Source organism: Parasteatoda tepidariorum, chromosome 4, assembly GCF_043381705.1.
Source record: "Parasteatoda tepidariorum isolate YZ-2023 chromosome 4, CAS_Ptep_4.0, whole genome shotgun sequence".
NCBI lineage: Eukaryota > Metazoa > Arthropoda > Arachnida > Araneae > Theridiidae > Parasteatoda > Parasteatoda tepidariorum.
The window spans coordinates 98,916,969-98,944,871 of NC_092207.1; the positions used below are offsets into that span (position 1 = coordinate 98,916,969).

Below are 27,903 nucleotides of genomic sequence, written 5' to 3' on the forward strand. Positions count from 1 at the left end.
AAAAACACTAAATACATTCAACATACATGGCCTTAGTAACTAGTTTAAAAATACTTAAGGGTTGTATGTTAGTAGTAAATAGGGTTCTCAGTTCCACAAGTCTTTCTGAAATTGGTAGAAGCATAGAGTATCGTGTGATGTCTCGTGGTTAATATTATTTGGCACTAAATGAGACAAATATCTCTGAAAAATATCAAGGTTTCAGATAATTTTCTTGATATAACTGACAAAAATTTTGCAACGTGTGGTTTAATTTTTTTTAAAGTGCAATTTAAATAGGACATTTTTTGTTAAAGTTCGAACTTTTTAACAACAGCCATACAATTACAAAAGTATAATTGGCCATAGTGCTTTAAAAAAAACACACCAAAATTAGTTTGTGGAAGAAATCTGTCTTCCTACCAAAAAGTTTACATTTGCATAGAAAACACGATGCATAGAGTGGAGCCTCCTAAAACAAAATATTCAGATTTCTTTTAAAATTAATATGACTTACAAAACAGATAAGTTTTATTAAATAACTGGAAACGTGAAATATTTTTATTATATCTCACATTTACAACAGTTTGTTTTGATGCATTTTATTTAATATTAAAAAAATTATTCCTTCAGTTTCTCTTAATGTGGCTCCCAAAGACACCTAATCCATTAAAATGACAAATACAAAAGAAATAAACATGGTTTGAATTACGAGATTTAATATTCATTTGCAGTCATAAGTACAAAAGCTATGATTGTGAAAATTTACAAATACAATATTATATATTTGAGAATTGCAAAATTTGTTTACAAATGATATACAATATACTTACATAAATACAGTTTATAAATCTGTACAATTCTTTATAGAGACCAACAATTCAATAAAATAATAAAAAAACAACTCAAAATTTTCATCTACGAAAAAATAAAAAAAACAATAATCACACATGTGGTCCCTAAGCAAAAAAATAATAGGGAAAGGATGAAAATATCTATGTTTTGCTAAGATCTATTATGAAGTAGGACTTTCTTTCTTAGCAGCATCCCGAATAGTAGAGAATGTTTTCTGAAACCAAGTGTTTTTTGAAGATTGCAACTCAGTCATTGCTGTATTTAGCTGATGAGTAAGATCCTACATAAAAACAATTATTTTTTTAGCAAAATATCCTTTTTAGAATGTTTACAAATAAGACTTAAATTCACAAAAAGCAAAAAAAAAAAAACTTTTTTTTAAATTAATATTTGAAGACAATAAAAAGCAGTCACTGTGTTCACATCTTACCATAAAATGAATTGAACCTCTTATTTTTATGGATAAAAAAATGTAATTTTAATTTTTTAAAGAATGAATGTAAGATAAATCCACCTGTTCAAGCTCAAAAATAAAAAGTAATGGCAAAAAAAAACTAAAAAAATTAGACATGCATGAAAACTTTATCATGATTGATTGATAAATGCCTGTATTTGGGATTTTCAACCCAATCTTTAGGTTTGGTTACGTCAATTGCATGTTAAATTAATGTTTCTGTTTAAAATTTGTAAGACCTAAACGTGACACTTCGTTGACGTTTTTTTTTAATGTTACCATACATTCTTAACTGTACATTTTTGATTTTTAAAAAGGAAACTTTAGACTAATTTTGAATTAAACATTTTTCCATTTGACTAAAAATTGTTCTCTTAAAAAACAGACAACCATAAAAATAACTTTTTATCATATTAAAATTTAGAAATTAAAAAAAAAAAAAATTGGGACACAACCTTAAGCCAAGTGCTCCCCTTTAATTGCAGTATAAATATTCATATAAAATAAAATTTTCTACTAATATAAAACAAAAAGTTATCCCCGCCTATCTAATAGTAAGTGTATATACCAAACATATTCAAACCAACCGCATGTGATTTATCAATAACAAATATGTTTGTTTAATAGAATGGTCTAAAACAAAAACATTTCAAAACAAAAACTTATATTTGAGATTGAAAGGATTATTTTGAGAGGAAGAAAGCTTTAGTTAACTACTAAAAATCCAAAATCATATTTTATTTTAATTGTTGGTAATGCAACTAAATACACATTTGAAAAATCTTAAGAAGAATGTTTAAACCCCGACAGTGATTAAAAAAAACTAGATAATTAAATAATATAAAGCAGTAAGTGAGAGCAGATAAAATCTGACTAATTAAAAACTATTGTTGAAGTAAAAATGACTGGAAAAAGCTTTTAACAGTTAAAAAATAATAATAATATATATATATATTTAGCTCTTATGGAAAAAAATTGAATCATTTAAAAATATTTCAAACTAGATCATTGTAGCTGCAAGCACTTTACCATCACAAGATGGATAGTGTGACCATATTATGAGAAGAAATTACTCTAGCATTTATTTAAATTTGAGACCAATAGACCTTATTGTCTATGAAAGAGACATTTAATAACTGACCTGATTTTTGCACTCAGCTTCAACTAAAGCTAATTTTGTCCGTGCCAACTCTAACTCTAGTTCTCGCGCTTGACACTCGGCTGCTTGAATTCCAGTTTCTTGATCGGTTAGAGATTCTTTACGAGATTTATTGTTGACTATGCTAGGAACTGCGTTTTCAAAATATTTGGAACAGAGCCTGCATGAACTAATTCGAGCCTGAAATGAAAAAGCATAAAATAGGTGTTTCTAGAATAACTACAATAAGTATTCGAGTGACAATGTTTAAAACTACAGCGGATCCAAATGAAGAAAGAGTATTCCTAGAATAAAGCATAAATAGTGCAGCAAAATCAGACACACTATAATTTTAGTTCCGTAATCACAAACTTTCCTCATTGTAAAAACACAGAATAAGAAAAAAACACAAAAGAAAAAATCCTAGAGTAGTATTTATCACTATTTTAATATATTTCCTCCATTTTATATGCTTTAATATGCTTCCTCCATTTTCCTTTTTGACAAAAAGAAAACACAAAATGAATTATAGACCTGAAATTATAGTATATCTATTTTCAGGGTACCGTTTGTGCTTTATTTTCTTCATTTAACTTCATTCACTGGGGTAAATGTTTTATATATCTCTATTTTTTTCAAAGTCTTCACTCTTTCGAGTACAAAAAAAACACAAATGCTTAAAACATGATACCATTTAATAAATATCAGCTATTTATAAAGAAAAATAAATATCATATTTCATAAATATCAAGTTTTAAAGCCCTAATGACGTTTATTTCTCCTGTTCAAACGTTGATGTTTGTTTTCTAGAAAATAAAAAATCTTTTAAAAAAAGTCTTGATATGCTAATAAATATTTTTAAGTAGATGCATGCCTCTAAACATTTATTTCTGAAATCATGAATAATTTTAAATGATTAAATATCTTTAAAATACATACATTAATTTTAAAATTGAAGACAAAATATACACAGAATATAAATTAGTAAAATTATAATTATTACTTAAAAAAATACTAAACCATTATAAGCTCCAAATTTTGCCTTGCTGTCGTTTGTTCTTTTTCTAATCTTGTACTCAACTGCTTGCATATCTTTGAAATAAAAGAAGAATTTTATAAATAACAAATTTTAGAGATACATATGCATGACACCATCAGGTGAATCTAAAAGAGTTTAGATGAACTGATCATGATACACACTAAAATTCAGAACACAAATTAAAATAACTCAGAAGTGAATCTTATTAGAGAAAAAAATATTAAGGTATAAGAGTGAGAGAGAGAAAATAAAATGAAATAATAAAATAGAGAAAAGTAGAAGAGTAAGAGTAGATAGATAGAAGATACCTCAATAAAAGAATGATAGAATAGAGGATAGATTTTTTTTTTAAATTAAAGTAACTGTATAACAATAACAACATTAAATAAAATAGTTTATGCATTTCAATTTGAAACATAATGTTTACTCTTCAACAAATATTTAAAGACTAAAAAAATTAAAATTCATCTTTCATTATGTATATTAGATTATAATTCTAATTTAAATAATGAAAGATGAATAACATTATGATAGAGGTGCACAACCTGTGGCCGCGAGACCTTCTAAACACAATAAAAAACAAAAACAAAAAACGTTCTTAAGTTTTTAAATGAAAATCTTATGTAGAAAATCTAAATTTAAATGTTTCATATTGCCATATTTTTAGAGGAAAAAAAATTGCTATAAAATGAAGTTAAATAGTAACGTTCATTAAAAGGAAAATGCCGTGTCATAATAAAAGTGCCTATAAAAGAAAAAGTTAATTAAAAAGAAAAACAGAAAAAACAAATTGCTCTTAGTTCCTAAAACAAAACCTTAACACTGAAAATCACAGTTTTCTATATTACTGGTTAATTATATTACAGTACAGGGCAAAAGTGATAATAAATTAATAGTATAAGACGTTCTGTTAAAATGCTATGTTATAATGAAAACAGAAAAAAAAATGAGAAAAAAAAATTCGTCTCAATTCTTAGAATTAAAAGTATTGAAAAAATGACTAAATTTACTTGTCTGAATGTAATATTGAAAAAAAAAAAAGCATAAGTGCCAAAACTTGTGGTTTTTTATCAGAATTCTTTTAAATGAATTTTTGTACTGCAAGATATGATAAAAAGCATTTCTTTTCTCCAAAACTTATTTATTTATTTTGATAAATCTACCTTTGATATGATAAAAATGGCAATTTTTAAAATAAAAAAAGTATTAGTGTCTTTATTTTTTAATGAATTTTAATGATAGAATGCCTTTAATTTTCTTCAAATATATTACTAAGTTTATTGATAAAAAAAATTATGACACTAATGTCTAAATAAATCTAACTACATTCGCCGTTAACATGTCTAAATACATGTGCGGCCCTTCGTTAGTCAACCTGCTGCGCAAGTGGCCCTTCACTCAAAAAGGTTGTGCACCCCTATATAAAGATATAAGTGATATTAATCGAATAATTAATATTCTAAAATATTATAGCTTAGAAATCAAGTACCTGTTTATATTCAGATATTATTGTAGAGTTTTGTGTGCTTTCAGTTTCAGCTCTTTGAAGTTCTCTTCGACACATTTCTTTTAACTAAAGATAGAAAAAAAAATAATAACATATTCACCATTAAAAATACACAGCTGCCAACGTAACAAAATTAAAATTGTTGAGATCCTGAAATAATTTTTTGATGGCCAAGAAAAATAACTGTACCTATAAAAGAAATTCTCCCATTGACTTGCTAAAAAAAATTATAAAAAGAAATACAACAATTTACTGAAAGTAAAAACTGTGAAATATTTGAAGCGCATATATAAAAAGCTAACGAAAGAAACTTTTTTTTTATAAATTTTTTTTACATCTAAAATAATTGTATCAACAAAAATCGGAATAATTTCTTTTTTTTTCTTTTTCTAACAGCCTTAAAATTATTTTTATCAAAAAATATTTGTGATATGAAGTATAAACTTAAATAAATCACTAAAAAAATTATTTAACAACTTTTTTATTCTTTCACTACATTTCTTTTTCTTCAACATAAGAAAAATACAATATAAAGGCAATGTAAAAAAAAATGAGGAGGTCATACTTTTTAATTTAGAATTAAAGTATCATAAACAATGAAATACCTGAGTTACTTCCAAAGACAATCTTTTCTTTTCATCTTCCAACTCAGAAATTGTGTGCATAGCTGCCTGCAGCTCTTTATTTACAGATTCCACCTTTTCATCTGACTGCAAAATGCACCAACAACAATTAAAATACACAAAGTTATTTTATATCAGATTTCAGAACCAAATAAAAGTAACACAGGAGAGCCAACATGCAGTATCATTATTTGTTATAAAGTGAATTTCTTCCCCGTTTATTAATATAAGATTTAAAAGAAAATTAATACAATGAGTTGAATAAAGAGAGAATTATCTCAAAATCAGGATAATTTAAATAAAGATTAAAGTTAAAATAATTAATCTCCTAGTGTTTTGAATTGTCTGAAATAGACATTAGTTTTTAATTAAATAACTTCTGATAAAATAACTGCAATAGCTGACATTCCTGGTTCAGGGTGCGATTCAATTTTTAAAATACCAATATCCTATAAATGCAAAGTGCTGAAGAAAGATACTTGTACAACACCACCAATAGAAAAATGCCTTTACCAAACATTCCAGAAAGGGAAAAAACCCATATTGATTAATATAATCATACCAATTGGAAAAGGCAGCATTACTCAATCCACTATTTGCTATTAAAATCATTTGACCGATATTTATTTTGATACTTTAAGTTATAACCGCTGTTGCACAGCTAACCCGATTCTGAGTTAACGATTATCAATGTTAAATTCAATGGCCTTGTGATCTGAACCCAATCCAGAAGATAATGGAACTCCTGGATCAATCATTGAGACAAATTAGCCTTTGTGGAGGACTTTTTGATGGGACTAACCCGCATTTGCACTACATGGAGAGGAAAATCACAAAAATCTCCCATGATTAGCCTGACAGCAAGGGATCCATATATCCCCTGAGGTATTTGACTGAAATTTAAGAAAAATGTTGTCAGAATCGTTTTTTAAAAAATATTTCCCATCCATGACATAGAAATTTTTTAATAACAAACAATCCAATAAATGCCCTAAAAATTCTTACAAGATTCAATACAAAAATGGCTTTTTGTAAAATCTGGTCTGAAAGTATCATTCTTAAAGTTGAAGATAGAAAATTGATTCAATCAAATCAAAAATGTAAGACATGTTTAAAATAAGGACTGAGGAACGCTGCATGTTAGTGAAGAGTTGGAAAAAAAAGTCTTAACAAATGTTAATTTTTTTGTTACTTTAATACCTTGATGAAGTCAACTGGCTGATTTAGATTAGTTTGCATTATTCTGTTATAAATGATGCGGTATGCATATGATGCATATGGGTATTTCCATGTATCAGGCAGGGTTTTCTAATAAAAAGTAAAAAAGGGTAATAGATTTTTATCCTCAAACTTCCCTCATATAAATATGATATTTATTCATATTAACATAATAATAAATCTATTTTTAATAAAAATTAATAAAAAAATAACCCAAAAGGACATAAAGCAACTCTGGAAGAGAAATTTTTTTAGTTATCAAAAATATGAATAATAAGCCACATTTTCCAGCATTTGATGATTTTGTTTAATGTGCTGCAATCAAATGAAATTTTGGAAACTAATAAATAACCTATCTAACAATATGAAAGTTTAGGGTTCGCCTTTATAAAAGGGTGGCTAAGTCTTTGATACAAATCCATACCACATAATACACTTTTTTCAGGGAAAAACTTAACAAAGAGAATATTCTTGATAAACAGATTACTATTGAAGTTAAAATATTTATAAAATATAATTTTAAAAAATATAATATTAGATAACATGTATAGTTTGAACATCCATTGAAGAAATTATACTCATTATTTTAACACCTCAAATCTTCGTATTAGGGTTTACATAATATTCATTGACAAAAATAACCAAACATAATATTCACATTATGTTTGGTTATTTAATTTGGTTTTTACGCTTAAAACAATTTTTTTAACAGAAATTTAAACAAAATAATAAAAAAAATTAAAATCATTTTTTTTACTTTTTAAAGGATATTGCAAAATTGTGCAAATATTGCAAAATTTTGAAACAAATTATATACATTAATTACATGTACCTGAAACATAACCAGATTTTTGTAATTTCTTTTAAAATAATTAAAAATGATAAACTCAAGAGATTAAGAATTAACTAAAATGCTTGAATTTTAATTTCTCGTGCAGCTCCTTCACATGACTGTTCTTCACTATGACTGTTCTCTCATGAAACTTCAAAAGTCTTTTTCAACTAAAAATATTTTTAAGCACATTTCTTCAAATCTCCTATCTGTATATTTTAAACTGGTTGGACAAATCTTAAATAACTCAATTCAAGTTTAAGTTTCGCATTTGAAATTACACTTTAAAAAAAGTACAGAAGATTCTTTTGATCTATTATGTTGGACTAATGTGGCAAAAAAAATGCAAAATTTAATTCAATAGATTAAATAAAAAATAAAGCAATTAAATATACGGAATACAAAAGCCTCAAACTCAATCTAAGGGAGATGAATTGACATCATGTCATGTTTTCCGAAATTCTCAAATAAATAAATTAAGAGAAAATTGGCATTAAGAAAACACTTGCATGGTATGGTTATGCTGTGCTACACAGTTACTTTATTGTAATAATTGCACATACATTAAAAAAATTATAAATCAATGCTATGAAAATGCAAAAACACTATACCCATATTTTATAAAATCTGCTAAATTTCCAATGAAAAATAATAATTAAAGATGAAAAATAATGAGAATAATAAGGAATGAAAAATAATAGCCCTTTTCATAATATGAGAAGCTAAACAAACATAAATAGAAGAATGAATTTTAAATATATGACATACTTTGACTAGATCATTGCAATGCTGCAATTTAAGATTCACAAGATCATGCGCAAGATCATCATTTTCTCGATCTAAAGTTAAATTACTCTCCAGAAGTCTTTTGTTTTCTCTCTAGAATAAAAGGAAAATTGAAATAGTATGTATAACCAATTTTATTTTTATGTTTAAAAAATAAATAAAACTATACAAATGTTGTTAGTGCGACAAGATAGATTGCACAACAGTCCACATCTCATAACTGATCAAAAACAAAAACAAATATATTCTCAACTTACCTTTACTTTTTTCTAAAATAAAATTTAAAAATAATCCTGATTAACTTGTAATTAAATTTTTAACACATGGAAACATATTCATAAAATATAAACCTACAAAACAAAGTATAAATGATTTCATTTTCAAATAAACCACTTTTGTATGATTTTAAAAACATAGGTTTCTACTCATCAAATATCAACCCTAAATTACATTTAAGGAAGATATATACTATCAAGTAATCCAGGAAGTATGTTCGATTTTGAGCAACAACAAAAAAAAATGAAACAATCAATCATTATGAACTAAACTTTATTAAATAAAAAACAATGTGCAGAAAATTTTCGGATATAGGTATGCAATTATTCATAATGAGGCAAGAGCCAAAGAATGATGCAATAGCAATCATTGTGTAGTAACAGATCTGACGTATTAGAAAAAAAATCACCTGGTTTAAAATATAAGCTGTAGAAGGTGGTCAACCACTAGCTTGTTATCATGAACATTTTCACATTAAATTACCAAATCCACCCTCTAACTCATAGCTAATTGCTTTGGGTCTGTATAATTCTCAAATTTGTCCATGAAAACATTGCATGTTCAATTAATAAAAATCTAAGCCTGGCAAATAAAGGACTAGAAAAACAATCTTCTTTGGAAAAAGTAATTAATGAATGTTTGAGAAATAAATTATGATAGTAGTGTTCTTGTTTATGCACGATAATGTGTCAAAAAATGAAAGAGTGCAGAAAAAAAGTTGTGATACTCTGGGAAATAATTCTGTGAATTAAATTACAGTGCTGTTTTTCCTGGATGCAAATTTTGATAAATTATCATTAAAAATCTTAATGTCAAGTATAATTATTTCCTTGTTTTATCTATCAATATAAATGAACATATTAATAAATGGATAAAGAGGTAGAAATTTTATCAAAAGCTCAAAATCACAGATTATTTTTTTCTCCCATCTTGGGGACTATCTTGCTCTTCCTTTTTTCTAGGTACTATTTTTTTTAAATTGAAACATTATTTGAGGTAGAAATTTATATTCTTTCACATAGACTTTTGCAACTTCTAAAATGTTTTAAATGACTTATAGTACTTTAAATAAGGAAACGCTTTTAGAAAAAAATAACGCAGATATTTGGTAGTTCCAAGTTCCCTGGATTTCTAATTTACAAAATCTACCAGAATTACAGGTTAGGTTTAAAAGACACTTAAAGTTCATACTTGAAAATTATATCTATTTGAGATAACGACAATAGTTACCCAACAATAAGTTCAGAAAAAAAGATTTAAAAAAATAGATTTAAGACAAATTTGTTTATTTTGCTGAAAAAACATAGATTTAAAATATACGATATTCTATTAAAAAACTAAAGACAATACAAAAAATTTTATACCCGAATATGAACATTACTAATATAGATGTTTAACCAGAATGTATATATCCTAATTCTAACAAACTGCATCATCATACATTTTAGGAAGCAGTTTTTTTATTTATAGGTAACAGATTCCAATATGTTGCTTTGTCCACATATTCTTCACTTAGAAAGATTAAGGAACACACTGCATATAAGAATACCTCTTTATACAGTATTATCAAATAAAAATTCAGATGATTGATTTAAAATTGATTTTTAATTCAAAAATAAATTGAAAATTTAAGAATTTAAAAATATTTAATACAAAAACAATATCATAATTCATTAAACTTATAAATTTAAAAACACACACATTTGATGACTTACTTGAAGAATTTTTATCGGATCTTCTTGGAGTTTTTCCTGCTCTTTAATGGCTGCATACTCTCTTTCATACTTCTTAAGTTTTTTAACCTTAATGTAATATCAAATAAGACTATAAGTTTTGGGTAAATTAATTGTATAATTTTACATAAATACAATAATTTCTTAAAAGTAATGCATAGACTAGATAAATAAACACAGAATATCTTTTATAAATAGAATTAAAAATTAGAAAATAAAGTAAAAAGAAGCCTTACTTTAATTTTAGTTGCATTTTGAATTAAAATTTTTGATGAATCCTCTGTTCTGTATTTCTTAGGTAGTGTGACGCGAAAATGCTTAAGAATGCCTTCAAAATCAAGAGCAAGCAGTTCCTTTTGAGACAGCTATAGAAAAGCAAAACAATAATTAAATTTTCTTTAGATTAGACAATACTGATAAAATAATTCCCAATTACATAATCAAATATAACCAGACTTCTATGCACTGATATATATTTGATGCATGCTGAGAGAAAAAATTATGTTTTAAAATTACATTAAGGAAAATTTAACTATTGCATAGTAAAATCACTATAACTCATGATTTCAGATTCTAAAGTAAAGAAAACTGGGTATTTATTCATCCGGAAAATTGAATACAATAATTTTTTGGCGGTAGATATGCGAGGAAAGCTCCATTTTTTGTTTCTCTCAGGTAAGTTGCGTACATTGCATCATTTAGGTAAAATGGTGTCTTGAAAATGAAGTTCATTTATAATAGCAGGGCAACAACTTTTTCACCTACTTGAGCAGCATTATGTGAATGTGAAATTTTTTTTCTACTTAAAATTACTCTGTAAATCTATGATATATTTCTTTGATCTATATTTTAACAAATCTTTTGATCTATATTGGCATCTTTGATCTCTTTTTATCTACATTTTTACTGCTTGGTTTTTACAGATGGGCTGACTTGGTGGAGTCTGATTTTCTTGCAATTAATGAAAAGAATTGGAGATCAATGATAAATCGGAAGACGCTGTGGAAAAATCTTCAGAGGAAGGCATTGGTCCACATTGGGCGGTCTGGCCAACTATGATGATGATATTTTAACAAATATTTGTTAGCTGGCACTTTTTTATCTTGGCAAACAATATTTTTTGACATACCTTAAACCAGATGTACCAAATAATATTAAATTAGCATGATTAAGTTGCAAATTATGCAGCACAAAAAATATTTAATTGCCACTTAATATTATTTATAATTTTACATTTAAAAAAATGCAGCCATTTTGCTAGCCATTCTTACTATTTTCAGCAAACTACTCATTTGATGCATTTATTCAAGATTTGTAAAATGGTGTCAAGTGGGGATTTTTATAACCGACCTACTCAAAGGAAGGTTAATTTAACTCTAGAAATATTCTTAAGTTCAAATAAACCAAATGAATAATATGGTTGAAACTAAATTATTAGTATGATGATGGATAAATGATGAGTAACATAATAAATCAAAATTAAGGTAGATAACAAAAACCTAGTATTACTCACTGATAACAATGCAATAGCAACTTGGAAGATGACGTCCATTCCCTAAAAGTAGTAAAATAAATAGCAGGCATAAATAAGTTCAGTTTTTCATCAATAATTTTATACAACAATTTAAGAACATTCTAGACATCCATTTTGCTTATTATTTGAGCATATTTAAAATATTTTCTTCTTAGTTACATAGTGTTGCACTTAATTTGCATAATAATATTTGAATATAACAACAAAATTTGTGAAAACATGTTGAGAATTTTCCTATATTCATTTCAAACCACTCATTTTATTTCATTATAAACCACTAACATATTTTAGCAAGTCCTTAAAATATGCTGATATCAGTGAAGGAAGGCACAATCTTTGAATCTTTTCAATGACAATCTTTGGGTGTTTTGTAATCAAGGAAGGTTCCAAGAGCATATGGTAACAGAGTGTTGACAAATAACCTTAAAAAATTTTTACAACGATAAGAGCTAAACAGAATGACAAGAAGATATTAAATGAGTATTAGAGATTTATTGATTTTGTTAATACAGTCAGACCCTGCTATAGAGAACATGGTTTATAGTGAACTCCCAGATATAGTGAACGAAATGTTCGCTACTGTGCCTTGCTATACACAAATATTATTTTCTATGGATATAGTAAACCATAAGAAGAAAGGAAATTGGTACTTATGAACTTTTTTCTATCTTCGACAGATTTCGTTTCCTTATTTTTCGGTAATACTGAAATTTCTACATAAAAATACATATACCGATTTTTAAAACTATCTATTGAGTGGAATGTAACCGTAAGCATTTTTTCTTGTCTGCTTCTTCCATCTCAGTTTCCCATCTCTAAATTTATTGTACACAAGACGAAGAGTAATTAAATATAAAAGTTAACACATTTTTGCTACTACATATCGCTTAATAATATTTTTTATTTCTTTTCATGGGTCATTTATTTAAATAATGTGTAATAAAGAGGAACAGTTCATAAAAATTAACTAAAATTGTTTGTAGTACTGATATAATGAACTCCCGGTTATAGTGAACCGAAATTTCGATCCCTCGAAGGTCCACTATAACGGGATTTGACTGTATAAAGATTGTGAACGATAAATATAGGCAAGGCATAATTCTTCTATTGTCATTGTCTTAAAAATTTACTTAAATTAACTAAATTGCCTCTCAAGCTCATCAAAAAGTATATTAGATTAAAAAAAACAACTTTTTTCAAATACCATACATTATATTTAACGTTTTGTTATCATTTAGGTACTCCAAATTTGCCTTTCCACCAATGGGGTTTTGACATCTATTATCTAAAATATACATTGATACACATTTTAACACATTTTTTTTTTTAACATTACTTATCTTAAAATCTGTAATAAAAGTTTAAATTTTTAAAAATAATTTGATAATATAGAGAAAAAAAAGCTGCAATACTTACTTCAAGCAAGAAAACATCAATTATAAAGAAGACTGTAATTAAAGGAAATTTAGCTGTGAAAAGAGTTAAAAACCACTGAGATGCAAACATATGGACTTCGATTCCAAGATCTTCAAAATGAGATAATAAACCTGGCAAATGATCCTTAAAAAAAGAAAAAAAACTGTGCAAAACAAAGTACAGATCAGACATGAAACTGCAATATATTTTTTAACTCTTAAATAATTAATATGAAATAACACTATCATGTCAGAATAAACTGATAACTAGTAATTGGTAATAATTATAACTGCCTTATAGATAAATTTTTTCCATAATCTAAATCAAAAGAAATTATAGCACCAAAATATGAAAATATAATGATTAAAAATAGCACAATTTGAAGAAAAGAAATTATACTAAAATGCAAACAAACTTTTTAATAACAATAATTAATTTCACAAATACATTTAGAAAATAAATAAAATCCTACAGGCTTAATTTATACCTCCATTAATCTTTTCAATTGAAAAAATTTGAGATGTAATTCTTCAAATCCATTTCGGAACATGTTACGAGTTTGATACTCAAACATAATTTTCATCATTACTCCAAAAGCTTGTTCCTCAGGCATCTGCAACAAGAATTGAAATTAAATAAAGATAATTAAAAACACAAAATAATATTTTTTATCAGAGTATAATGATGTATTTGATTGTCTTTTTCTAGAAATTTAAACACACTGAAAATCCAGTTTCTTGTTTGTCCACAATAAGATTTTCAAAGGTAAATATTTTTAACTTTATATTATAGCTAAAACGAAAAAAATATCGCTCTAGATATAAAAACAAGTTTCCTAAAATTTCAAAAGTCATATATAAATATATATACATATATATACATATATATATATATACATATATATATATATACATATATATATGTATATATATATACAGTCAAATCTCGCTATAGTGAACACCCGGATATAGTGAACGAAATGTTCAGTCCAGTGCCTTGCTATACATGTATAATGATATTTTTTGTGGATATAGTGAACCAAAAAAGTGAGAAAGTTGGATATAGGGAACTTTTTTTGTCTTCGATTGATTTTTTTCTTCATTTTCTTTGTAATAATATTGAAATTTCTACTTCAAAATAAATACATATACTAATGTTTAAAACCATCTATAGAGGAGAATGTAGCGATAAGCATTTTTCCTTGTTTGCTTCTTTTATCTCTCTTTCCAATCCCTAAACAAACCAAGCAGATGCTTCCAACCAAGGCAGACGATGCACCTGTAAGGTGTCAGTGGGATTAATATGCATTTTCTGTCAGAGGGAATTAGTAATTATTCGTTATTGGTCAAAGGGTTAGACACAAATATGTGTTGATACGGCCCTCATTTTTGCTCTCAGTTCAGTTAAAAAAAGTCTGCAAACAAGTGTCTCAAATTTAAATATGGCGACCAGTAAACGTAAAACGTTCTCTATTGATGATAAAATGGGCATAATCAGAAAAATTGAAAATGGATGCAATCAAGTTGATATTTGCAGGGAATATAAACTATCAAATCTGCAGTTTATAACATATGGAAAAATACACTAGTAATAATTTCTGCTCATGAAAAAAAATTTAGAAGGCGGAAAAAAGTTGAGAAAAGGATGTTGATCGGAAAGGATCACAAGGATGTTGATGAAGCATTACTGAAGGGGTTCACCATTCAAAGAAGCCGCAATCTTCCAGTATCTGGACAAATGTCGATGAATTTGCTAAGCGATTTGATGAGACTACTTTTATGTGCTCGAATGGCAGGTTAGACAGGTTTAAAAAGCGGAATAACAGAAATTCAGGAAAAATTATCTGAGAGTCAGGAAGTGTTTCCATATCTGATGTTGAGGATTGCTCATCAGCTAACAGTTAATTTTTTTTGCAAGCAAGACGAAGAGTAATGAAAAATAACACATTTTTTGCTACTACATAATATTTTTCAGTCATTTATTTGAATAATTTGTAATGAAAGGGAGGAGTTTGGGAACTTCCATTAGTTAAATTGCCTGCGTAATGGATATAGTGAACTCCCGAAATTTCTGTCCCTTGATGGTTCACTATAGCGGGGTTTGACTGTGTGTGTGTATATATATATGCATGTATTAAGAATTTAGGTATCAATGAATATATGTGTATACACTTAAAAGTTCTGTAACATTAAAAAAAATAATAATAATTATAATCACATCACTATTCAATAAATACATCATAAATTTCATTTAAAATCTGCAATGAAAATTAACTGATTTCAGAAAACATTTTTATTATCTTTTGATATTAAATAAAATAAATTGATAGGAATAGTAAATAACACATTTATTAATTAAAATAATTTCCAAAAATAGCACTCATGAAATTTAGGCTACATAAATTTTAATAAGGTATGCTTTGTAACACAAAATACTTTTAATGTCCAATAGATTAAACATACTCGCAATAAAGTTTTAAGTGAACACTATACAGCTAAACACTCTAGGATTTTCCAGATTTGATAACAAGTTTCCTTTAAAATATCTGATTTTCCAATGTCGTTTTCAAATTACAGATTTTCTCTATTTCCAGATGGTGTAGCCACCAAAAAAGAGTTTGTGGAGCATTGGATGAAACAAATTTTCAAATATTTAAAAGAAACAGCAAAACGAGCATTAAAAAAAAGACAGCACATTCAGTATTGCCAAGTGCCAATAAACAACCAAACGTACATTACATTGATTTTTTTTATTAAACTCTTCCTATCAGCTCTAATTATTTTATTCGTGCGGGTCAGTGTTTTCACTACAGAGCAAAAAAGCGAGAATCTCGCATATTTCTTTCTTTTCTCGCATTAAAAAATTATTACCGTGCTAAATTCGCGCACTCTATAATTCAATTTCAAAATGCACGAATCTCGCGCAATTTGGAAAAAGTTTAGTCTCCAGCCATTTTAAATAAAATCTGTTTCACTTTTCTACCTTGATCTTTCATTATTTTCAACATTCTTTTGCTGGCAGATGTAGAGGAAAATGTGTGCACAATGCTGCAAATTTACTTAGTGAGTCCGAAAAGTTCAGCATCTGTTGAAAGGTCTTTTAGCACCCAAAACCGAATTAAGACAAAATATTGTAACAGATTGACTGATAAGCATTAGAGCAACCTAATGAGAATAGCTGATTAAAAAATAGATATAGAACATTTTCCATATGATGATGCAGCAAAAATATTCAATGCTTTAAAAAATAGAAGATGAGATGTTAAATATTATAATTAAAGAAATAATTTTTTTCAGAGTCTATTTGTGTTTTTTTAATTTTGAGAAATCTCACTTAACTTTTTGAAATCTCACCCTGTTTTTGAGGAAGGGTGAGAAATTCTCTCCCATTTTTTTTCTGTAATGAAAACACTGCGAGTGCACAATAGATCTACCTCCTTACAGTGCAGCTGTTAACACTTTTTAGGGGCTAAAAAGATCTACATTATGGCATTATGTCTCCCTCCCCTCAGTTTGATACTCTTTGAGTGGAACGCCGGTGGACTGTCCCAATTCAAGATTTTGCAGACTCCGTGTGATGTCTTTACTATTATGGAGGCTAATTTGACTATCTTTTTAAAGGACATACACTTGAAAAATCTAGACATGTTGCCAGTGGCATATTGATCAGAGTAAAGAGAGAATTAACAGCTGATTTATGCATCATAAAAGCGATAGGGGTCGATAGAGATAAAAGTAAGTCCCATATTTGGATGTCTGGAAAAGTGGAGCTTATTTTAAAATATTTTCTATATACAGCCCTCCTATTAACCATCCTGACTTTTTCTATGTTAACCACCTAAAACATTCAATTTTTAGAGGTGATTTTAATGCTCATTCTCCCTTTCGGAGATATAAAAACAAAATCTTTCGGGAAAATCAGAAGAGTTGGCTCCTATGTATATACACGCAGCTGTAAACAAATGGAATACGTCTTTTTCACTGTTTCTTTATACTATCTGATCTATAAAGTGTTACTGTTAAATCAGCCAGTCATGTATAAATAAACCCGTAAAAACAGCCAATAAATTTTCTGAAAAATATTCTAATCATTTTAAGTAATTTAAATTTATCCTTGAATAATTTCTTCAAAATTAAATGCACTATATTTTCATATGTTTCATTTACTATATTTTCATTTTGTAATGCATAATTTCATATGCATTACAATGCATTATTATTAGAAAACTTTTATTTAAAATAAAACTAACACTAACAATAAAATTTGACTAATAAATCGATATATTTCCAAGGATATTGTTAAAAAAAACTCACATTTATGTATAAAAATGAAAATAATCAAGAGAATAGTTTTCAAACTAATGATTTACTTACATGTAATAAGAGAGCTGCAACAAGAAAGGAAAGGCCTTGACAGTATCCTATTTCAGGATCATAAATGGAATATGCCTATAAAAATAGATTGACCACATTAAATATACATTAGGTAAGAACTTATGTTTCTAATCATTTATCATAATGTTAATACCAGACTAAGGCAGAACACTGTTCCGTAAAGATTTGGTGGTAGAACAACATTCCGGTTTGAATTTATCATAGGAAGGCAAAAGCAGTCGAATTAAAATTTAAAATTGTCAGACCTGCGTGCTAATGTTATTCAGGTTCTATTTGCCAAATGTTTAATTCTTTTTTTAAAGTAAAAAAATAAATAAAACTATGCTATTTATTAATTGAAGATTTAGGCATTTATGCGATTATTTTATTATCATTTCAGTTTTACTCATAAGAAATGAAACAAAAGGCAAGGTTTTAGACTAAATAAAGATAGCATTACCTATAAATAAATGACAGGTATTTTCAACCAAAAATAAGCTAACTGAATTAAATATTTTGAATATCAGTGTTCATTCAATATTCTTAATAATTCAATATTCTTAATAATTCAATATTTTAAAGAATTGAATTCAAAATTTCAGAAACTTCCCTCAGAAGTGGAATTCATTTATGACATTTTGATGCAAGAGACCAAAAAATAATCTGAACTTAATTTGCGGTTAGTAATTCCAATAAACCTATAGTTTGTGTAAAGTAAGAACTCCCCTAGCCATTCATCTGGACCTGTGTGGTGACTATGGTAACGAGGTATAACTATTTCAAGTAGAGGTGTGGGGTTATTGTATAGGACAGATATAGAGGTTGGCAAAAGAAAGAGAATCTTCGTTCTACTCTGCCAAGTCCTAGAGTGAAGAGAAGCTACCCTCCCTGAAATGCACTATTCTTGTTTCCATAGCAGCAGATGGTCTCAGACTTTGTGGCAGGGGAGTTCTTACCGTAGCCAAACTATAGTTATAAAAATAGGTGCAACCAAACAAAAGTATGAATGAAATGCTTACTTTACAAATTTTATATAAAGATTCTTGACCACTACCATTTCTCTCACTGAATAATTCATGTGCTGGAAATGTCCTGTAGATGTCTCTTTGAATTATGCTTTCAAATGAGCTATCCTGCAACAATTGCAATAAAAATATATACAAAATTATAAAAAAAATTATGCTTTGTTATTTTATTTTATGTTATATTATTTTATGCTGAAATATGTCATTTGTCCACAATGAAAAAGAATAAAATTTTACAGAAAAATTATTTTTAAAAAAATCCTCTAAAGTACTTAACATTTGTTAATTATAGTAAAAAGAAATGACTAAGCACAAATTTTGGAAACCTATTTTATTATTTTTATTCCTTAAAAGATTTTTTTTAATCAAACAAGTCCATGAAATGTAAGAGAGCATACTTGGACAATCAGTTATAAAAAAAAACAGACATACTTACACGCATATACAATCTTTAAAAAAAGGCAAGAAGTTTGGGTGATCAACATTTTTTACATAAGTTTTCAATCAATTTGTAAAAGGCATTTTGGTCTCCCTGTGGGGTTTTTTTCTGTAAAGTTTGTTTCTTTTGTTCTTAATCAAGCTAACATACATGCTACATCGGTATAATTAATCTTCATGCTAATTAATCACAAATGTAACCTTTAGATACATTTTAATCATTGCACATAACTCAGCAAAATATTCTTTTATTTATTATATATACTGAGTCATGTAAGAACAAAACAACAAAAACTAATGTCAATACAGGGTATCTGCTACATTTTAGGTTTTCAAATCCATGACTAATTCCAAGAATTTTTCATGACGTAATGAAGTTACTATTTTCTCTCATAAAAACGCAACAATAAATTTAAAAGAGTATTATAATAACATTAATTGTAATGATAGGTATAACTAAAACTGTTATACTCTGCATCTTCATGCTTATACATCTTAAATTTAAAAAGCAGAGTAAAGAAAGAGTTGAAGCAATAAAACAGCTGAAAAAAATACAAAAGCAAATAATTTTTTTTTCTGCAGAATTATAAAGATACTTTTCTTGTCCATCGAAAATGAAAGAAATACTCCTGATTTTTCTGTTCTCAATTCAGAATTTTTAAAAATTTGCCAATGACTAGCTTGTTTCAGCTAGAATTTTAAATTGATACAATAAAAAATAAGTAATAACAAAAATTCTGAAATCACAGAAGTTTAAAAGACTATTCGTTCCAGAAATGAAGTTTTTTCTTTCATTCTTTTGAAAGAACACCATAATTATTAAAGAACATGATAAAAAAATTTATATTTTAATAAAATATGACTGAGAGGGGGGATTTTGTTACAAACTCAGATATTCGTAACATCATGAAATTGGGGAGAAGGGTAAATTCCATTTTAAAATTAAGATTTTTAGTCGACCTAATCCCATGACTTTTCATGATATTTTTTTTAAAAAATAGTTAAAATCATGACATTTTATGACAAATGTCATGATTCGGTATTGATCAAAAAATTTTGTTCAATACCGAAATTCATGACTTTCCATGATTTTTCATGACTTTCTATGATGCATGTAAAATATATCTTGTCAAATCAGTCTCGCCATTTANAAAAAAATGCATGTTTATTCAGAGAAAGTACGTTTTTGTGTCTGATTTCGTAACTTAATTAATAGTTAGCACTAATTAATTAGCATATTTGAGGTCACCCCCAGGAACCATTAAGATTGACACTTAGTTCGTGAAAATCGGATCATTAGAACGAAAGTTATTCAGGGTGATATCTTTTTTTTTTGCGGACTGTACAAACACCACTATACATTTAATAGCTGACTGATATGAAATTTGTGTTTGATTTAAAGTAACTTTCAAAGTGTTGACTTTGCTTCTTTGTAGATAAGCACAGAAAGCAAGTTCAGAAAATAGAATTAACGTTATTTTACTGTAATCCAAACCAACAATCTATGATATTGAATCAGACCAAAATTTTTTGTATATTTGCATGGTAGTGGAAAATTAATTACTTATTACATAAAGGATAAAGTAGGTTGAACTCCGACCCACCCCAGGGGGGTATACGGAGATTTTATTACATATTACAATAAAAACCAATCGCATTTAAATGATTAAATATGCAGTCAAAAGATATCTAAAAATTAGATAGCAGAAAAAAAATTATATGCATCTTTATAGAAAGTATAATTGGAAAAAAAAAACATTAAAAAATTTAAAATTGTAGATCCAAGCTGTTTCTAAGGAAATACTTTTCAACCCTCGGAAGTAAAATTTTTATCAAACATATAAATATTCCACGAATAAAATACTAGAATCTAACCTTATTGATAAGAGATTTGTATGTTTCTATCAAATCTCTCTGATCATGACACCCAGCAAGAAGCTGCCAAACTTCACCACGAAGAGCTTCCGGAATACCCCTTCGTACGAGACTAGTGAGTGATTTGGGTCTGAGAGATAAGTTTTGTCGCCATTTCAAAAGAACTTCTGACCAACCTTCAAGCTGGGTTCTTGTACAGTCTTTGCTTACTCCACCAGTGCCACTCAATAAAGGTTCATCATTGTCTAATGAATAAATTCTGAGTTGAACAAAAATTGATGCATATAATTTAATAGTAAACAAGAGTTATTTAATGTGTAACATTTGAGTATTTGAAATTTTGATTGGATATATTTAGAGAAAGTAGAAAAATACATTTTGGGAAATTTATATCGAATTCTTCATGACTCAGCAAATAGGCAAAATTGGGAGAATATTTCTCCCCTATACATTATTCCCTTATCTATTAACATGGAAAAACCGGTTTTGCTATGTAGTTGATGTCAGATACACTACAGGTTAAAATATGATTTTTTACGTGCAAAACCGTCAGTGGGTTAAAAAACTTTCAAAATAAACTTGTGATTTTCATCATCAATCATACATGCAAATACTTATCATAGTTATTAAAATATACTGCAAACAGAATTTGCAACATTTCATAACGAATTTTTTAATACTGTAGTTAACCAAGTATATTATGTCAGATACACTGCTGAAAAGTTTTTTTTTTTTTAACATTTAATAAAAAATATTTAATATTTCAAGATATTGATGAAATTCAAAGCATGCTTTAAAAAGTTAAGATTTATTTATACAGAGAATAAAATAATATCAATCTAGGCTAAATTAAATAACTGATCATTATATCTATTCATTTGAAGATTTAAAAAAATCAATTTAGACTAAACAATTAATAATTAATACTAACTCAATTTAAAATTTTCAATGAAACACCTACTTCAAATTAATATCAAAATCAGATCGATAAATATTGAATTGAACAAATTGATAAATATGCATAAATAAAACACAAAAACTATTAAAATTAAATCATCATAAAATATGATATTTTAAACTGGGAAAAAAAATTATTGTCCATGTCCATGACATTTTGATCTTTAAATAAAAAGTAAAAAAACATTATTTATGCAATGACATTTTGATCTTTAAATAAAAAGTAAAAAAACATTATTTATGTAATGAAAATAAAATTAAGGAGATAATTTACTTAAAACAATTTAAGTTTAAGTTAATAAAAAAATTAGAAGATTTCAAATTAAACTTGAATGAATAAAAAAAAATATAAAAAATAGTAAGAATAACATTGGAAAACAATTACCTTTTTGTTTCTGTTGCATGAGATTTTTTTTAACAGATCTTAGATCCTTTTGTATAGCTGATACGCAATCTGCAATCCGTTTCTCTCATCCAGCAAGTTTTTTTTAATATTTTCAGTCAATTTTTTCACCAAAATGAATAAGTTTAAAAACGTTACACAGAATAGGGGTCGAGCAAATGTTGTGACACACTTTTAGAGAAGTTTGGGCACATCAAGATTAGAATTGATTGCGTAGGAAACAAAGCCCGGAAATGTCCTCCGACTTGGCTAGGGGCCATTCTCTATTATAACCGGTTCAGAAACACAGGAAGAAACAGTTCATAATAGGGAATGGCCCCTAGCAGCGCATGACAACAGTTCCGATCACGGGTTTCTATGCAAATTTAGTCCTGAAGATGTCTCTTAACCTCCCTAAAAGTTAGTCGTAACATTTACGTGACCTGTTATATATAATATTTTTAAACTTGCATCTTTTGACAAAAAATAGATTTAAAATGTCAATTTAAAAAATTAGTAGTTTTAGGAGCAAAACTAATTTCAGATTTGAAATATCCACACCCGAATGAGTCTAGATCAAATATTTGTATAAATGCAACAAAAAATTTGTTCTCCAGTATAATTAATCGAAAACAACTTAGTAAAATATTTCGTTAAAGTAAAAACTTGAAGAGAAAAGAAAAAGAATTATGTTTGAAATAAAATACTTACCAGAAACTGAATCAGGCTCATCAGGACTAGATGGTGTAGTAATATTAAGTGACTTAGTGACTGTGTTTAAGAAATTTAAATTGAGTGAGGCTTTTTTATTTTGCAGTTTAGATGAACTAGTAACACCAACCACTTGTAAGGTATACTCTCCAGTTTGATCTTCATCCACCTATATGTGTTGAAAGAGTACTATGACACACAGATAGGAACTGCATATCAACAAATACAGTTTTTAGAATAGTATTTTACATTTTAATTTCAATTTTAAAAGGTGTTTCTCAACATTTATGGTCCTTTCACTACTATACCACGAATTACAGAATACCACGAATTACAGAATACCACGAATTACAGAATTACAAACTTCTTGAACATGTTTGTGATCCTCATTTTTTAACATAAGTATTAAAAAGTATGCCATCAATTACTTAACTACAAATTACAGGACTAAAAACTTTTAATTTATTTATAAACTGATCAACTCATTTATCTGAGACTTATTAATTTAGAACTGCCTGAGTTTAAATTAGTTCTGCATAACAAAACATGAAAGTAAACATAAAAGAATGATATTTACTTCTCTCAGTTTCAAGTAAAACTGTTCATAAAGAGTCTTTTTAGAAAAGTACCAAAAACGCTCAGTGGGTGGGAATATTTTAGCTTTTGTTTCAATCACAAACCTGACAGGTTCTTGAATACCACAAATCACTAGATCAGCTGCTACTGTCATATACACTCTAGTATCTGAAAAACAACATTTAAAAGTGATCAAACAAATACATGATACTAAAATACATAAATCTTAAATAACAGGCAAATAAAAGATGTCAATATATTAATATTACGCATAATGAAATGTTTTTTCGACATTTCAATAATAGAAATGGAAGATAGTAACGTTTTCTCATCTAGATTATTTCAAAAATGGGGAAAACACTCACTTTTTATTCATGATTTTTTTCAATATGTTGATTGTCGGTATATTGATAGTTATTGCCGCACTCACTGAAGCAAAGACTTAATGATAGAGCACAACTCTTCCCATGCGAATGCGTGACCAACTAATTACTAAGATGTTGCTCCATATTCTGCCCTCCTAACTGATAGGTTCTTGTGCATTTTCAGCAAAATGAGATATCCAGCAAAAGTGTTAAAATATTATAAGTTTTTCCTTTATTGTCCTTCTATTCTTAGTTACGATTTTCTATAAATAAACTAATTCAATTTTTGACTGAACAGTTTTTCTTTTATTTTCCATTAAATAATAAATAAACCTTAAAAAAGGATTAACTAGCTGCAAAAGTAAAGAATAAGTATACGTTCTCTACTTATGTAATTGACCAATCTCTAATCAGTAATTGCTCCAAAAAAAAAGTTTGTTTAATGGCATGGAAAAAACAATGAAAAAGGATGTCATGTTAAAGGTAAAAAAAAAAGATTTAAGAGATAGTCAACAGAGTTAAATGGTCATTATATCAAGCTTTATCATAAATATTATGAAAGCTAATTTTATCTCTGTAAATAACTGAAACTGTTAAATGACATTTAATTGAATGACTTTAAGGTATATTTTAATCATAAAGCAAGAAATGAAACAGCCATTAATTTTCTAATATTAAGTATATGATTTCCTTTCAGAGAAATCAAGCATTTCATTTCCTGATTTATGTTCGTAAACCTTCCCCTAACATATCAGTTTGGTAGGGTTGTCCAAGTCACACTCAGGCTACATATTCTTGGGTATCTAACAATACATACAAACAAACTTTTATGAAGAAAAAATTCATCGTTTAAAAAATAAGAAAATTCATTCATTATGAATAAATTTTTTCAAAACACATCAACACTATATTAACACCATTTTTTTTTAATATGATGCATAACTTACTGTATTGAAATTATATCTATATAAACCAAAAGTAAGAACTATAATAAACCATTGTAAAAACAAATTGAATAATAGATTTAAATTTATGAGGTTACAATGTTAAATGAAACAACTTAAGCGTCAAATCAAAAATATATGAAAGTTTTTAAACCTTTTGGTGTCTCTGTGTTAAGAATCTCAAATGCAGGTTCATTTGGATCCCATAATCCAGAGATAGTGTACAAAGATTTCTCTCCTATTGCTGGTTTATTAAATGATACCTAAAAACATACAACTGTATCACAAATTGTATCACAATAAAAAAAATTAAGAAACATAAAACAGCAAATAACAATACAGTAAACCCAAGTTTATTTAATCTGCTGAGTAAAATGAAGAAAAACATAATGTATGAAAGATTAAAAATAAAATAAACATTGATGGCAATAGCATTTACAGTATTTTTCTCTTTAATTTTCCTATTGTGTTTCAATATCAGGTGAATGATGTCATTTTAATGTTCTTTTTCAATGTAATTCTTTAAATTACACAAGCATTAGACAAGTTAACTTATAAATTACACAAGCAAATTGTGATTACTTTATCATGTAAACTTTAACTTTTCATGTAAAGTAAGACATTTGAACAACATATAGGTTATGCCAATACAGATACTTTTCATTGTCATCATATCCCTTTGGTGACCCTTTCATAGATATTTCTTTCTGAGGCTCTAGTTACAAATAAAAATATATTCTATAAATAAAAATATATTAATTATAAAATTATATTAACTATAAAAACATATTAATTATAAAAATATATTACCTATAAAAACATATTAATTATAAAAATATATTAATAACACAAAACAGACTGACAGTTACTAGAAAATATGCTAAATTTTTGGAATAATATTTGTTCTAAAACATAAAATCCAAAAGTAGTAGTTTGAATTTTTTTCCCCATTCATTCTCAAAATTTTACCAACTATTGATTTAGTATGTAAAAAAAAAATTCCATCATGAATTACTGTTTCTCTTAGATTTAAATAAATACTAATTTGAAAAGTTATTGTTTGAAATTTTTTTTTCTTTAATGCAAAACTGGACAGATTAGTCTGATATTGTATTTCATAAGCAAAATTAATTAAAATGCTAACTACAATATTTTCCACTTATTTTTACCTAAATTAACACAAAATGTGAATGAAATAAAAATATGTTGAATGAAAATTCTGCATCAAAGTGATTATTCAGCATATTTTTGTAAGTGCTATTAAGACTCAAAGTGCTAAAATTTCTGAATTTTATAAATTATTGACACAATCCACAATATCTCGACCAATCCCCAATATCTTTTATTTGTGAAACCAATAACTATTTTTAACACACTATGATGTTTGAGTATGTACTTCAACTGAGATTTCTTAGGACACATATGAATGAGTGAATTTTTATTTGTTTTAAAATATAACTGATTCCTCACAATAGGAAAATTTACAATAAAAAAGTTTATAAAACATTTCAAGGCTGTATTTAATTAAAGGATGAACTTTTAATTTATAAACAGCTAACAATGTCACACTTATGAGCCATTCTTACCATCTCTATTAGCTGCATGTCACTGTTACGCACATTCCTTCCTGGAGAGATTAACAGACCGAAGCACCTAAAAATTAATGTTGGAATAATTACAGATCATAACAAAAAACTAATAAATAAAGATTGACACAAGAAAAACCCACCTTTCAATAATGAGTTCTTTATTATCAGAAACTTGCTGAACTGTCAGAGTGACACTCTTTTCAAGTTTACTACGTAATTTAAAATAATCTTTATCCTTAGGGCAGGATGAATAACCACCCTTTAACAAAAAATAATAAGTACTTATATTTGTAAGTTGTGAATGAAAAAGTACTTACAACTAATAATATGATATACATATAAGAAAAAGTTGCAAAGGCAAATTCAAATTAGTTATAAGTTAACAAAGTTATTTATCAGGCTCAAAATGCAAGAATAAACAGGGGTGAATAATGGTAGGTACAAGATTAAGCAAATATGCATACATAAATGAAATGGCATTTACTTTATTTGTAACTTGGAACTGAATAAAAAAAGAAATTATGTATTAAATGTCATCAGACTAAACTAATAACTGACGTAATATGAAGATTGGTTACACACTAACTCAGTGTTACACACACCCTCACAACAATAGTTCAATTTTCCTGTTGATAAACAATAAATTTATCATTTCTCTGTCAACACAGCAATGAAATCATAAAATCTGTAACCTACATACCTTATTCTTCATGAATTAACTATGAGGGAGTTCAGTAATTATAAGTGTTACAATTATTTTTTAATTAAAGAATTATAATTTGGAGTGTTGATTACAAAGCTAATTTGGCAGTAATAGTTTCATTTCAAAATAAATATGTTTTAATTTTTAAATTTTTATATGAAGTTGTCTTTAATGTCAGTTTAAAATTATTATTACTGAAATATTAATTATTTTTAGATGTGAATATTCTATTGTAATTTTCAAGTATGTAAAATATTAAAAAAAAATTTAATAAGAGTTAAGAGAATATTATTATTCCCATGGTCTACTTATTTTTAAAATATGAATAAAGCAATATAAGAAACTTTTTAAATGATAGTGCAATAGATGTGTTAATTGAGAATATTACTTTTGAAACAGTGTTTAAATCTTGAAAAGTAGATTTGTGTGCTATATAAAAAACAGATATAACAAAGATAATACTTCTTTGATAAAGAATTTCTTAATTATTTTAAGAACAATTTTTAATCTAATGATTAGGTTATAAAAATATTTAAAATAACTTCTTTAACCGTTAACAATGCAGAAATCTCAAT

General features: G+C 27.0%; 1 protein-coding gene across 2 annotated transcripts in view; it reads right to left on the reverse strand.

The window, feature by feature from the left end:
* Positions 1-681: 681 nt before the first annotated feature.
* Positions 682-27,903, reverse strand: part of LOC107441195 (rab GTPase-activating protein 1) — a 66,226-nt gene continuing 39,004 nt past the window's right edge. For both annotated transcript variants that reach the window (XM_016054361.3, XM_071180234.1), the window contains 19 exons: positions 26,766-26,884; positions 26,623-26,689; positions 25,191-25,299; positions 23,729-23,895; positions 23,152-23,320; positions 21,102-21,346; positions 18,783-18,896; positions 17,764-17,838; positions 13,878-14,003; positions 13,391-13,534; positions 11,954-11,995; positions 10,677-10,805; positions 10,423-10,509; positions 8,414-8,524; positions 5,578-5,682; positions 4,955-5,038; positions 3,447-3,518; positions 2,430-2,627; positions 682-1,114 (listed from right to left, as the gene is read on the reverse strand). In XM_016054361.3, coding sequence (XP_015909847.2) covers positions 995-1,114; positions 2,430-2,627; positions 3,447-3,518; positions 4,955-5,038; positions 5,578-5,682; positions 8,414-8,524; positions 10,423-10,509; positions 10,677-10,805; positions 11,954-11,995; positions 13,391-13,534; positions 13,878-14,003; positions 17,764-17,838; positions 18,783-18,896; positions 21,102-21,346; positions 23,152-23,320; positions 23,729-23,895; positions 25,191-25,299; positions 26,623-26,689; positions 26,766-26,884 — 2,283 coding nt within the window. In that variant the 3' untranslated portion in view covers positions 682-994. The remainder of the gene's footprint in view (positions 1,115-2,429; positions 2,628-3,446; positions 3,519-4,954; positions 5,039-5,577; positions 5,683-8,413; positions 8,525-10,422; positions 10,510-10,676; positions 10,806-11,953; positions 11,996-13,390; positions 13,535-13,877; positions 14,004-17,763; positions 17,839-18,782; positions 18,897-21,101; positions 21,347-23,151; positions 23,321-23,728; positions 23,896-25,190; positions 25,300-26,622; positions 26,690-26,765; positions 26,885-27,903) is intronic.